General features: G+C 39.1%; 2 protein-coding genes across 2 annotated transcripts in view; one reads left to right on the top strand and one right to left on the bottom strand.

Annotated features, from left to right (window-relative positions):
- Positions 1-13,508, top strand: part of LRRC17 (leucine rich repeat containing 17) — a 32,129-nt gene extending 18,621 nt beyond the window's left edge. The window contains exons 3-4 of the mRNA XM_033088870.1: positions 8,245-8,400; positions 12,681-13,508. Coding sequence (XP_032944761.1) covers positions 8,245-8,400; positions 12,681-13,078 — 554 coding nt within the window. The 3' untranslated portion in view covers positions 13,079-13,508. The remainder of the gene's footprint in view (positions 1-8,244; positions 8,401-12,680) is intronic.
- FBXL13 (F-box and leucine rich repeat protein 13) overlaps positions 1-14,909 on the bottom strand; it is a 221,294-nt gene that overhangs the window by 99,888 nt on the left and 106,497 nt on the right. The gene's annotated exons all lie outside the window — the stretch shown is intronic.

Below are 14,909 nucleotides of genomic sequence, written 5' to 3' on the forward strand. Positions count from 1 at the left end.
GAACCAATGGGTGTGGAAAAAAGAGCAAATGCTGTCTATATAACCTGCTTTACACCGAGTCCATCTGTGCATCTGCGGGCAATGATAACCTGAGGGGAAGTCATGTGCAGGACAGGACAGACGAGGGCACTGTCAGAGGCCAGGTGGGCTGTAGTGATGGTGTATCGTCGTTCTTATTATTCAGTCTCGAGGTTTTAATACATGCTTGCTAACATCCTGTATCTTAATTTACTTAAAGCATAAACATATTGGGAAAAAATACTCCACCAAAGTTCGAAGTATTTAATCTAAGACTATGAAACAAAGGAAACCTTTCCAGAATATTGCCTACTTCCTTAAAATCATTACTGGGTGTTATTAGGTTGGTACAAAAGTAATTGCAGTTTAAAAGGTTAAAAATCGTAAAAACCACAATTACTTTTGCACCAACCTAATATATTCCACACAGCCTTGGGCTAGTGATGTGCAGGAATTTGCACCTGCAGGATATATTCATGAAATAAGAAAACAGAGGGAGATTTTACTAATACTCTTGACATGTTCGTGGAGACGGTCCCAAAGGGTGGTCTGGGAACTGCTAATCTACCCTGAGATAACAGCCATATGACAGTGTCTCTTTCATTTCTGGCATGGATTAATAACTTACTTGTAATATTAAACTAAAGACAGATGTCATTGAGTTAGGGTCTTATAGAGCAATGTGTCATTCCTTCCACTTATTTGGGGAGCTTTTGCTTTGTTTTGTTTCTTTAAGAACAGAAAGAGGAACATACTCTGGCTCCTCTCAAGGAAGCCATAGGCAGGGATTTGAAGATGTTGAAGAAGCAGGCAACCTGAGCCAGGAGTAAGTATGTTCATTTCTCAGCAAAGTCATGCTCAGAACTTGCTCCCTCTGTCTGACTCTGGAAAGTGGTACATGGTTAGATCACACCACAGCTGTGGTGGCATGGAAAGGTTTGCATACTATGACACCCTGCAAATGGTATATAATTTGAAACCATAGTAGAGCAATTAGAGCCTTGTAACCTGGGAGATGCACAATTCCCAGGAAGGTGGAAGTGTTGCCATTTATAGTTGAGGAAAATGAGCTTCAAGGAGGCTCAGTCCCTGGGCCATGGTCCCACAGGTAAATAGCAAAGCTAAGCCTGGGTCCACCTGGTCAGGGACCTCGGTCTACCTGAGCCTGCTGCTGTCTTCCAGAATTAATCTCATCATCTTCAAACAGGCAGCTGCCTCAATATTGGGAGCATGAAAGAATCTGAGAAAAGTCAGTAAATGTAGTTCCTCTGTAGCCTGACGGGGGATTTCCCTGACACTGTTATGGTGAGGACTTAGTGCTTCATGCCGGAGAGCATGTTTGACTAGGATTTCCTTGGTGATGCTTAAAATCTTGAATTATATATTTTAAAACCTAATGCAAAGCTACTAATCCTAGGCTTGGGTTAGAAAAATTACTTGATATTGCTGAGGTTCTACCCTCAAGCTAAAGTTAATGTGCACTTGGTGCCTATTTGATAAAGAGAAAGGAGGTACAGCTAAATGCATTAATTATCTCAGAAAAAAGTGCCATCGACACAAAGTTAAAGACTTGCACAGCCAGACTACACTGTCATGTAGGAAGAGATAAGGTGTTAGGAAATTTCTCTTTTACTGCTTTTATACTCTTGGGCCATTCCTTCCCTCATGAGCCTATTTCTATCTTTGTCTTTTTTTCCTCATGATATTTTTGTCTCTTTTTCTCTTGGCAAAAGTCAACCTATAAAAATACAAATATACTTTTTATTGCTTTCTTTCCTCAACTTGTTGTTGTCTAAACACAACCTTCCAGATATGCCTCATAAATTTATTCCCCCTGCTTTAAAAATACACCTATTATTTACTGGAAAACAACATAAAGTTTCATGACATACACAGTTAATATATATAATATAGGGCCATACGCTAAAAGACAACTCACGTTGTTCCACACATTGTTGACTACATAAACAGAGGCTATATTTTCTAGATTAAAAAATGTAGATAAAATTTAGATAAAAGGCAGTGTATTTTTGTCTTTTAATATAATCAATATAAATCGCTTTCACTATAGTTGATATAAATCTACTGATTCTATTATTTATTTTCATTTTTGGGAATATTGTCGACTCCTTTAAGCTTAAAGGCAAAGGTCTTATCTAGTAAATTCCCTTTGAAGCTGCCTGGCATGGAGCCATGTGCTTCAGATTGATGATAATAATTGAGCTGCTTTCTTTGCTCTTGCAAAGCACTAATTTAAGCAACCTTTTAAAATAAAAATACATGGAAGTTAAAAATCATGTCTAGAATTCAAATATGACAATGTGAGTATAATCCACTGTAATTTTCCTTAGCCCATTCTATAAATGGATACTAAATGTCCAACGCTAAGAATAAATGTTCTGAAATGTTCATCTCTAGCTCCCTGCCGGAATGTAGTAACACATTTTGATTGTGCTCTACATGTTAGACACTACGTACCATAGGCTTTACAGAAGCCTGAAACATGCCATTAGGAGTGGAACTGGAGCTGTCATCTAAATGCTCGGCGTGCCCAGATTCCTGCATGATTTCATTTACTCCTCACAACCTCAAAAGAAGTACTATTATTATCCTCATTGTGTAAATGAGGAAACTGAGGTGTAGAGAAGTTAAGCTGCCCTTCTAAGGTCACACAGCAGTCACCAAGCAGTCTCAAGCCATTACACTTGATCTTAGCCAAAAGGCCGAGAAGCGATTTTTCTCAAGCTATTGACCAGCATGCAATGTCATCTCTTCCTTCAAGATTCTGGGTACATCTATTAACCAAGAAGAATTTATAAAACTTTCTAGGTGCTTCCTCCCAGTGTTGAACCCTCCTCTTGGGCTCTGTACAGCACACCATGCACACGATCACACACAAAGAACCCAAATGCAGATTGCCCTAACTCAGGAGCTGTGCCTTTCCCAGTTGACGGGTGATGAGTCAGATGGTGTGCGTAGGGTACCTAACATGTGCCAATGTGACCACATAGACCTCAAAGATCACTATTTTTGCCTTGAACATCTGACAGCAAGAAAAATAATAGCTTTATTCACTGGGAGACAGGCCCTTTGCCAACCAAACTGTCTTTCAAAGGGAATAAATGAGAGATTAGTTGAAAGGCATGTTTATGCCATATTGAGGTAAACGGATTGCCAAAAATACATGAACATAGGAGATTCAAAACTGCTTTTTAACTTCACATTTACCAGAATAATTTACCATTTTTAAGGATTCATTTTACCTCTAAGATTAAGTCTGGGAAGAATGATGACCATAAATTGCTCCCAGCTGCCTCTGAAGTTAATTTCACCACTGGTTTGAACAGTAATTAAGAATTTTTTATTTGCAATAAACACCCAATTTATGTCTCTTCACCTACTGCTCCCAAGCCTTCAGAGTAGATGTGACATTGCTGACAACCAAGAGAGCCTACTACAAGGTGAAATTACATGGAGAAAATTTCGTGATTTCCTCTGCAAAATCAGCAAGGTTTGCTTGGGAGAGGGGAAGGCTTGTCAGGGGTGATAACCAAGTAAATATGGTATTTGTTGAGGGTTTACCAAGAATTTTGGGTAGCAGCAAATCAAGTGGTGCCTGATCTAGAAAGGGAACATTAACCAAATTTGACTTCTGACCTGGGGAAATTTGTATTTATATAATCTTTATCAAAAATAAGCATACTTTACCTTAATATTTGCAATTCTCATTCAAGTGTAAGGTAAAAGAATTAAAGAACTGCTTTTACTCATCAATACAAGAAATCAGATTTTTGCGTGTTTTTCTAAGCCACACTAGTAAAGGCTTCGGTTTGCATTTCCTGGTATTGTTGGATACTATTTTAGGATCCTTGTGGATCCTATTTTAACCCACAGCTGCTGCTCACAACGCCAACATTCGTTCTGCAATTCATGTTCCTTTCCCAGCATCCATGGGTCTGCCACTTTGCGTAAGCTGAGTTTCAGGGTGTTCTCATACACAGATTTTTCTACCCATTTATTTGTGGTTAACCCACTCTGGCTTGTCCTGCAGTGGTTGCTTGGGAGGTATCTGTCATCCACCCTCATATCCAGCCCAGCAGATGTGGGTTCAGTAAGCGAGTCCTGATAAACAGGCTGCTTTCCAGAATCTAGGAGCTGCTGACTGTGGTGACACGGAAGACCTAAGTAAGCCCGTTATGGCTTTACAGGGCCTTGGTGAGGACTTGAGCTTTTATTCATAGTGAAATGGAAAGTGATTGAAGGATTCTGCCATCTGGTGGATGGGAAGTCATCTGGGAAAATGACATGATCTGACTTAGGTTTTAACAGGATCACATAGGTTTAGGACACTATTGGGATAATCCCAAGTGGTGACAGTGGCTTGGAGCAATGTGGTAGCAGTGGAGGAAGTGAGAAGAGGTGGGATCCTGGGTCTTTTGAAATAAAATAAAACTGTATTCTGCTTTTTTTTTTTAGATTTTACTGGGGAAGGGGAACAGGACTTTACTGGGGAACAGTGTGTATTTCCAGGACTTTTTCCAAGTCAAGTTGTTGTCCTTTCAGTCTTAGTTGTGGAGGGTGCAGCTCAGCTCCAGGTCCAGTTGCCATTGTTAGTTGCAGGGGGCACAACCCACCATCCCTTGCAGGAGTCGAACCGGCAACGTTGTGGTTGAGAGCCCACTGGCTCATGTGGGAATCGAACCGGCAGCCTTTGGCATTAGAAGCACAGAGCTCCAACCCCTGAGCCACTGGGCCAGGCCCTGTATTCTGCTGTTTGAAGCCTTCTAAAAAGATGCCAGAGCCATTGTCAACAATTAATCCAAATGCTAAACGTCAAGAAAGTATTTCTTTTGTCTGTCCTCGATTGTCTCTGTGGTTTTCATTTATCACTAGAATCTCCACCTCCTTGTTTACGTGTAGTATCCAAGAGAGAATATAGCTCTCCCATTAGGGTCTTGATTCTAAAGGGACGATTACCTCACTGTTGCAACATTGTAATGAGTTCAAGTCTTAAAATCTTTCACCTTGTGTTTGACTATGTTGTCAGACACAACTCTAAGTCAAACAGAACAATGTCTTATCAGAGGACAGAAATAAGATCACCCAAATTTTCAAGCACTTTTATTACAAGAGGTCTCAATATTCCTGAATCATTAAACTTAAGAAACATTTAATGAGCTCCTGTTATTTACCATGGATTATCTATTGCTGCCTAACAAACTACCCCAAAACTTAATGGCTTAAAACAGCACACTTTTTATCTCACAGTTTTTGTGGGTCAGGAAACCAGACATGGCTTAGCTGTGCCCTCTGCTTCAGGATCTCTCAGAAGGCTGCAATCAAGGTGTTTATCAGGGCTCAGGGCTGTGATCTCATCTGAAGGTTCAATTGGAAAAGGATTCTCTCCCGTGCTCATATGGATGTTGGCAGGATTCCATCCCTTCAGGGCTGTTGGCCAGAGGCCACCCTTAATTCCTTGCCCTGTGAGCCTCTCCAACATGGCAGCTTGTGCCAACAAAGCTAGCAAAAGAGAGTCTGCTAGCAAGATGAAAGTCACAATTCCTTGTAACCTAATTATGGATGTGACATCCCATCAATTTGCTGCATTCTATTATTAGAAGCAAGTCACAAGTTTCGCCCATACTCAAAAGGAAAGGGTTTGTAGGAGGGAGTGAATATCAGTAGAGGGCATCATTGGGTGCCATTTTAAAAGCTGTCTACCACATACCACTTATTTATTTATATCTTAGGCATTGTTCTAAGCCTCTCTCATGAAGCTTCTATGGTGAGGAGGGGGCAAAAATGAAAAAAAATGACTAAAATGTACACTATGTCTGCTGTTGATAACTACTACTGAATAAAAGCAGGGAATGGTGGTAGTATTACTATTATGATTATTATAATTATTATTACCCACTTGGAAGCAGGGAGATGTCATTTAAAATACAGAGCCAAAAAGGTCTCACGGCCATCCCAACACATTGACTTCACCCCAGTTGCTCCTCCACCCCCATTTGATATGTGCCAAGATTGAGGATTCTAAGCAGGTGGAACAGCATAAATGAAACAGAGAGGTACCATGAACACACAGCACAGCACAGTGGTGAGAAGCTAAACTCTGGGACTAGCACATCTGTGATTAAATCCTAGGAGTATGGCTGTTGGGAGGTTGTGCCTGAGTTTCTTCATCTGTAAAATGAGCGTAATAATGGTACTCAGCTCATAGGGTTTTTGTCATTTAATACTTGTTAGAGCACCTAGAACAGTTCCTGCACATTGATGCTGAGATACTAAGATCCCATCAAGAAGAAAAAGCAAATTTAACAGAAAAAAAGGATATAAAAGAAGGATATAAAAAGAACTACCAATACCATCTCGTTAAAGACCATGGATTCTGAGCTGTAGGGAAAAAATAACCCTGAGTCCTTATGAAAGTAAATATACTATGGGTGGGCCGGCCCGGTGGCTCAGGCGGTTGGAGCTCCGTGCTCCTAACTCCGAAGGCTGCCGGTTCAATTCCCACATGGGCCAGTGGGCTCTCAACCACAAGGTTGCCGGTTCCACTCCCGCAAGGGATGGTGGATTGTGCCCCTTGCAACTAGCAATGGCAACTGGACCTGGAGCTGAGCTGCGCCCTCCACAACTAAGACTGAAAGGACCACAACTTGAAGCTGAACAGCACCCTCCACAACTAAGATTGAAGGGACAACAGTTACTTGACTTGGAGAAAAGGCCTGGAAGTACACACTGTTCCCCAATACAGTCCTGTTCCCCTTCCCCAATAAAATCTTAAAAAAAATACTATGGGTTAAGAAATCATAGATAACAGAGGGTATTTGGAAGAAATTATCAGTAATTCAACTATTCTGTACCAAAAGGGGCATTGTGGATAAATGGATACCACCTTTCATAGGCTTATTTTACTGTACTGAGTTCAAAGAATTTCTATTTGTTCAGAAAGCCTTTGGATCATGCTATTTCTCAAGTGTCAGTGAATCTGGATATTTTATTTGTTTCTTGTAGTTTTATTTTGTGGGAACAGGTTTGTTTCTCTTCACAGGCCTGACTCGCCCCAGTTAAAATGGAATAAAAACTCTTCAGAATAGTTTGCTAAGGATTAAGGGGAAGGGCAACTATTGTGCTAAAATAAAAATTAGCACACTTCATATTTTTAAAAGCAATATTTAAGGACAAACATAAATAATAAGAGATACCCTGTTTCCCCGAAAATAAGACCTAGACAGACCATCAGCTATAATACGTCTTTTGGGGCAAAAATATTATATTAAAGTAAGACCAGGTCTTATATTAACTTTTACTCCAAAGACTTATTAGAGCTGATGGTCCGGCTAGGTCTTATTTTCGGGGAAATACGGTAAATTAGGTGAATCTCGATTTCCTGATAACCTGTGAAAAATAACCTGGACTCCTCTTCCAGAGGCTTTTCCTATTATTAGCAGCAATCATGGCAGCAGCAAGCGGTACTATTACTGTTCCCGAGGAATCTGGTTACTGCTGTACCCCAGGAAGTCACGGAGTGATGGGGTATAAACTAAATCACAAGGATTCAGGGAGCAAGTGGGTGATGAGGAAGCAGAGGTAACAAGTCAGGACAACTCCTTCTTGAATTTTAACATCCAAGGAAAGGAGAAATAAGATAATAGTTTGAGGGTCACCAAGGTCAAGAGCTTTTTGTTTGTTTTTCCGGGTGGAGAGACCTGAGCTTATTTGTTAGCAGAAGGAGCCTGAGGAGAGGGATAAAATGAAGATACATCAACGAGGCAATAATTAATAGTGCAAACTCCTAGAGGGTGGGAGGGGACACCCACAGAACGATTTGGTTTGTTTCATTTTGTTTTAGCTTTCTTTTCGTTAAGCTTCCCAAGCGGCTCTTAACACAGGTAGGAGTGAAGCCACGACCTCCCCTGACGGTGGAGCTGTGCTGTCTGCTCAGGTCCTCTGGATTTCTTGCAGCCGCCTCTAGGGAGTTTCTGTGAACAGCTCAGCAAGAAGATGCTCCTCTAAGTGTGAGGCACTGTGTTCGCCAGGCTTTGGCGGAATTTAGCACACGCTAAGGCTTGTTCATACCGATGTTCTTTGGCTTTGGCTCTCCCTTTCCCCTTTATCTTTAAGAACTGGCGCTTCAATCACACAGGTGTAAGAGTGATAGACCAAATGGGTGGGGAGAGGACAGCACCATAACCTGAATATTGTTCATTCTTCCAGAGTTGAAGAAAGTTCCAAACAACATCCCTCCAGATATTGTTAAACTTGACCTGTCAAACAATAAAATCAACCAACTCCGACCCAAGGAGTTTGAAGATGTTCATGAGCTAAAGAAATTAAACCTGAGCAGCAATGGCATTGAATTCATAGATCCTGGTAAGTTCCACAGAATAGCCCTGTACACTGGTGACAGACGTTCTCTGGGTGTTTCTATGGCAGCATTTAGAGTAAATACAATTTAGTGTTAAAGAAGTTAAATAATAAAAAGTTTGAATTTAAATTAAACATGATGTTTAGATTAGAATTTGTTTGGTATTCAGAGAAATATTTGCCAAAATGTTGCTTTATGAAGCACATAATAATATATATTAGTAAGCAACAGTTATTTAATTTGGTCCAAATAAGAGTGTTTTATAAAATACAATAAAAAAATATGGCTGGTGGTCAATAAAATGCTAAACATGTCATGATTTTTTTTCCCTTTAAATTGTTTAATGGCAAGGAAATGTTATAGAATAACTGCCAAGTTACATAAATTAACTTTTTTGTTAGTGTTTGTGATCCTGGAAAGAACTGTCAGTCGATGCAAGCTGCATGGGAGTTTTCATTAGTTGTTTCCTGGGTGTATGTGTGTGACAGAGTGTGGGCCGTGGACCCATCTTTACGTGAGAAAAAGGCAGCTGCCACATTTGGCAGGCTATACATCTCCTTCTGTCTCAGGGTTGGGCTACGGTTTTGCTCTTGAGTGACAGCGATTGTTTGGTAAAGGTCCATCTGTTTTCACTTTGCTGACCTTGGACAGCTCTCCCAGGTCAGGTCGCACCCAGCCCAGCTTGTCTAGCACATGCTTTAAACATGTAGTGATTTTTAAAGGGAAATTCAGACTTGGCATTTTCTTTGCTATTCATTAAGTTCCAAGTTATTTAAAATAGGACTTTACCAACTTGTTTAAAGTAAATTGGAAACAATCTGCTAAGCACCAAGTTCATAATTAAGATAAAATGTGCTCAAACCAGAGCCAGTTGTATTTTATCTAATCCTACATCAAGATCAGTTCTCTTTTCCATCCTTCAAATCTCTTCTCCATTCTCTAGGCAAAGCCTCTCGCAAAAGCGAAAGTGGTAAGTTAAGTAAACCCACAGGAACTGAGAATTACTGCAATATTTATCAGATTTGTAACATACATAATATATGTGCCTTCACAGTGCTACTTCAATTTGAAAAGTCCTGTCTATAAAAATGATTAGTAATAATCATTAACAATGCAATGTTAATGTCATAAAAACATTTTGAGTGCAATTCTGCTTTCCTTAACAGTAACTTAATATCGTTTAATAGATCGTTAAGATTTTAACATTGTAGGAGTGAAAACTGAAAATGAATGTTCTAGAGCTACAAAGGCATATTTTGATATTAATAACATCTTTCTAAAGTATTAAGAAATCATAACTTTACACATTTCCCCAGGGAGATCGAAAGCAAATTTCATCTCACAGTGAATAAGAATACTACAGAAAGACCCTTCTCACAAACGAAGCAATCACGGCATTAGTGTGCCCGTCAGTCACTGGTAGTCAGTCTCCACAAAGCCAGGCTCGGGGTGAAGCCTCTGGAGGTGGGGACCCTCTTTTGTTCCATTAGAACCAATGAACCACAAGATAAGCAAGCCCAGTTGTAGGCAGGTCCCTGGGCAAGTAAGTGTCTAACTTCCTTCAGACCTTAGCTTACCAACCAACTATCTAAAGTATCCATGCAACTGAGTTTTAGAGCTGTCTCCAAAAGAGACTAAATGTTATTAGATGGGCTAAGTTAAATTTACTGAAGTAGTCAATAACGGGACAACAATGTTTTAATTATAACAGAACTGCATTATGTAAAGAAAACAAGAGAAAAATAAGAGAAGACAGAGAAATAGATAACAGTGCAAAATGGACTTGTTTTACTTCTGGCGACATTGTGAGGATTCCTTTTCCACCCTTAGGATTGCCTAAGGGCCTTTTAATCTTGTTTACTCCATGTGTTTTCCTTGCTGACACACACTGTAAACTGTGTTGTCAGCAGCAGTATTCTTTTTCTCCTTTGTTCAATTCATTCCCAGGAAAGTATTTTGTACATTAACAACTATGTATCCAACACCTACCAAATGCCAACCACTTTTCTTGGTATGTGTTCTGGAACAAAAAAGTATCTCAGCACTTAAATAAGTCAAAATGACCTAAAGAAGTTTTAAAATAAAAGATCTTCTGTATTTCGGGGCCTCTGAGATGAAACACTGCCAAAGTAGGCTTACTTTAACAACTTACCCTGCTAGGTACACAAATGCAGTGAGATCCGCCAGTCTTTAAAAAGTGTGAATAACAATCTCATAAAATGCCAGATATTGTTGCAGAAAAGGGAAAGAGACACCCTAATAGGAGTTTTACCTCCTTTAAGAAACAAATGAAAACTAGCTTTTCCAAAGTGCCTGGATACATATGGTTTAAGTAACAACTATAGTGCTTTCAAAATAAAATCTAGGAATGTTTACACATGCTTTCAATCTGAAGAGCTGACTTGTTTTAAGAAAAGTAAATTGTTGAGATCACTGGCTCACAGAATGTTAGCAAATAGGGGGGAAATGCAGTATCTTCAGAACTATCATTAGAAGGGCTCACCTTTTGCTCCTCCCCAGCCTCCTGTTCTCCCCCACTCTGTATCCCCAATTATTTGCTTTGCACCAAAATTGAAAGAATTCTTTTTTTTTTAATTTTATTGGGGAATATTGGGGAACAGTGTGTTTCTCCAGGGCCCATCAGCTCCAAGTTGTTGTCCTTCAATCTAGTTGTGGAGGGCGCAGCTCACTAGCCCATGTAGGAATCGAACCAGCAACCCTGTTGTTCAGAGCTCACACTCTAACCAACTGAAGCCATCTGGCCACCCTGAAAGAATTCTTTTTATGGGGAATTATGGGTTTTGTCATAGAACAAATGATATGAAAACATTTGATGGTATTGGTGTGAGAGCATGTTTTCCAAGTGCAAAATAGGGGCACTGTACGCTCTATCATTTGAAAACAGCAATGAGAAGATGTTTGAAATAGAAACAACATATTTGAAATTAGGATTGACCAATAAATTCTAGGGTATCTGGTCAGTCCACATTAACTGAAATAGGGATAACCTAGGTTTATATTTCTTTACTCTTAAAGGGGCGGGGGGAGCCTTTTGTTGTCTTATTTTGTGTTACATGTTTGATATTTAATTATCCATTCTCCAGCAGAACTAAATACATACAGATTCAAAGCTAATAGCTAGTATCATAATGTGCCAATACACAACCAGATATGTTCAAATTGTTAAAACTATTTTGGTTTGGGGCTCTATAGGAATATAATTCTCTCCCCTAAAACCAAGAAAAAAAAGTGTTTTCTAGGCATTTTTCAGAGTTTACTGGTATCCCAGGGAGCTAGCAAATCATCATCAGACACATTTTTTTTTTCATTTTTTATGCACTTATGTCTTATGTTTGAAATATTTTCCTAATTCATGCTTTCTTTTGTGGCATCTTTCCAGTGAGTATAAAAAAAAAAACTTAAACATGAGCCCAAAATACATCTTTCAAAAGCTAACTTAAAACTGATTTTTCATATAAAATATTGAGTTCTAGTCAATTTAATCAGGATGAAAGCTTTGAGAAAAAGCATATTTCTGAATTTCTTACTTAGGTATGTGTACTATTAGAGAAATACAATTAAAACCAAAATCTTCTCCCAACACAGAAATCCTCTCCACAAAGATAGTAGCGAAAGAAAATACTTTTCTTATTGAATAAACATTAAACTAGAATATGATGCACATCACAGGCAATCTGCTAAGAGATTGCAAAGACAGCAAGAAATCTCACCCTTATAACATAAGCGAGCAGATACAACCCAATGCATACATGTTTTCAGGGTAAATGATAACTAGTGCTTAAGTTAGAGGACTTGACAGCACACATGGTTCATCCTAACTTTACCTGGTAATTGAAGTGACCCATTGTGTTAGCCAATTGGCTTTATTAAGAGGAAAACAAACTTCTACGTCTATGACAAGAGGTAGTTTTGCAACCTGGACCAAGGTTCTTGCCCTCGCAAAGAAACTGGCAAGTAGGGGTACTATCTTTCTTGATTACATTTCAAGGAGAGGTCTCCCAGCTCCTTGAGAAAGACGTTCCTGGTTCATAAAGCTGACAAAAAGCCTTGCTAGTCTTCTAAAGGATATGCATTTCAAAGAGAGGACACAGTACTTAGAGGTTCCTGAAGTGATCCAAGAAAAAGAAGGGGAGAGAAATTTTTTCCTTTATTTTCAACGGTTAGAATTGTCTCTTATTTTTCATTTCCATTGTCCTTATAATACGCCATACAGTTGCACATAACCTCATTACTCATTGGTTTAATAAATATTTTCTGTTTCTAGCTGCTTTTTTAGGACTCATACATTTAGAAGAGTTAGATTTATCAAACAACAGTCTGCAAAACTTCGACTATGGAGTATTAGAAGACTTGTATTTTTTGAAACTCCTGTGGCTCAGAGATAACCCCTGGAGATGTGACTACAGCATCCACTACCTCTACTACTGGTTAAAGCACCACTATAACGTTCACTATAATGGCCTGGAATGCAAAATGCCTGAAGAGTACAAAGGGTGGTTTGTGGGGAAATATGTTCGGAGTTACTATGAAGAATGTCCCAAAGACAAATTACCAGCATACCCTGAAACATTTGACCAGGATACAGAAGATGATGAATGGGAAAAAATACATAGGGATCACACAGCAAAGAAGCAAAGTGTAAGAATCACTATAGTGGGATAACTTAGAAATTCTTCTGGTTGCAACTAGTTTTATATTTGCTATACTGGTGTCATGAAACCGACTGTTTACATTTCGATTAACTGTGCTGCCTATTTATGCAGGGTTATCTAGTTAAAGGAAGGTTTCTATTATTGTTGTTGTCGTTGTTGTTATTGTTATTATTATTGTGGCAATTATAGTAATCAAGGGAATACTCTCTTCCTGCTTGCCTGCCTGTTTGCAGAACAGCCTTTGGTGATGATTCCACACTGATAACCTGCATAAATTGGGTCCTAATGATGGCATTAGAATTTCATAATGTCCTGTATAACTGTTTTTACTAATTTTTGAAAATAATAAAAAACTGTTCATTTTTACATGCCTTTTGATAGATGCATGTTTATACCCAAACATAATCAAAATGAAAAGATACAAATGCTTAGTAATAATAAAATATCATTCTCTCCCCTCTGAGCCCACCTTCACTTTTTTTTCCCAGTAAGGCAATTTATATATTGAATAAATTTCCATTCCTGATTCTTGTGCATTCCAAAATGAGGTCCTGGTAAAACCCAAATCAACTACTCTTCATTGATTCTTGCAACACTGTCAAGCTAGACGTGAAAGAGAATTGTCACAAGTGGTAAGGAGAGAATCTGAGAATTATGTTGGAGGCTGCTCAGAAGATGGGACTCTGAGAAGCAGTTGTAGATGGTGTGAATCATGAGCTCTGACGAGGTATAAACATTAGTGAACTTGGAAACAGAACTGGTTTTTCAATAACATTCAGACTAGGAAGACATCTGTCAGTGGGGGAGGAGCCTGAGCCCATCCTGCTAAGCTAATATGTCAAGGAGCACAAAATAAAGGATGAAATTAGGATTCAGGGTCAGGATTTGGGATGAACAGAAACAAAGAGGAAGTAATATCAGAGGCAAATGAGGGAGGAGTTGGTGCCAGGAGAAGCCCCATCATTTGGGCTCGAAGGTTAAAATTAGTTCACCTACAGAAATAGATCACCAGAAAAAGAGGAAATACCTGGCAAGAGCCCCATCAGTTTGCACTTTGATAGCTGGCTGTACTACTAGAAAGAAAAAGAAAACAAAAAGAAGTATGCACATATCCTTAAAAGTCCCACCTTTTCTTTTTTATACAGGTTTCCTTTCAACATGGAGTTGAATACATTTTCGTTTCTTATATCAAGGTATTGCTACAAAGTTTATCAACTGGTCTTATTTTATCCTTGCAAACTTCCTAAAGCACAGAAAATGGTAGCTGACAAATAGCAATGAGCATTTCTTAAGCACCTACTAGATACCAGACACTGTGGTAAGGGCTTCGTATAATCCTTTTTACAAGATAACTTTTAAGTTTAAGTATGGTTGGTATTCAGTATTATATTAGTTTCAGGTGTACAATATAGTGATTTGACATTTTTATACCTTTCAAGTGATCACCCTCCCCTAATTCTAGAAATTATCTGTCACCAGGCAAACTTACCACAATATTATTCACTATATTCTCCTTCACATTTTTATTGTAGGTGTCGATGATGCCCCTTTTTCCCTACAATTGACAGTCTAAGAATTTCACATATTCTATTTCTAATTCACAAAAGATCCCTCTGAGTTAGGCGATATTTGCCTTTTCTAGATGGGGAATCCAAGGCTTAGAGTTTAGGTAATTTGGACAAAGGCACAGAGCTGGCAGGTGGCAGAGCCAGGATTCAGGTCCACCTGAGCCCTTGCTGCTGTGCAGAGCTGCAAAGCACCCTGAAAGTTACTCTCGGATATGGATGCTTTGCGTCAGAACTTCATTTCAATCTGTAGTAAAAGGCCTATTTGCTTGCCTT

The sequence above is a fragment of the Rhinolophus ferrumequinum genome, chromosome 20 (genome assembly GCF_004115265.2).
Source record: "Rhinolophus ferrumequinum isolate MPI-CBG mRhiFer1 chromosome 20, mRhiFer1_v1.p, whole genome shotgun sequence".
NCBI lineage: Eukaryota > Metazoa > Chordata > Mammalia > Chiroptera > Rhinolophidae > Rhinolophus > Rhinolophus ferrumequinum.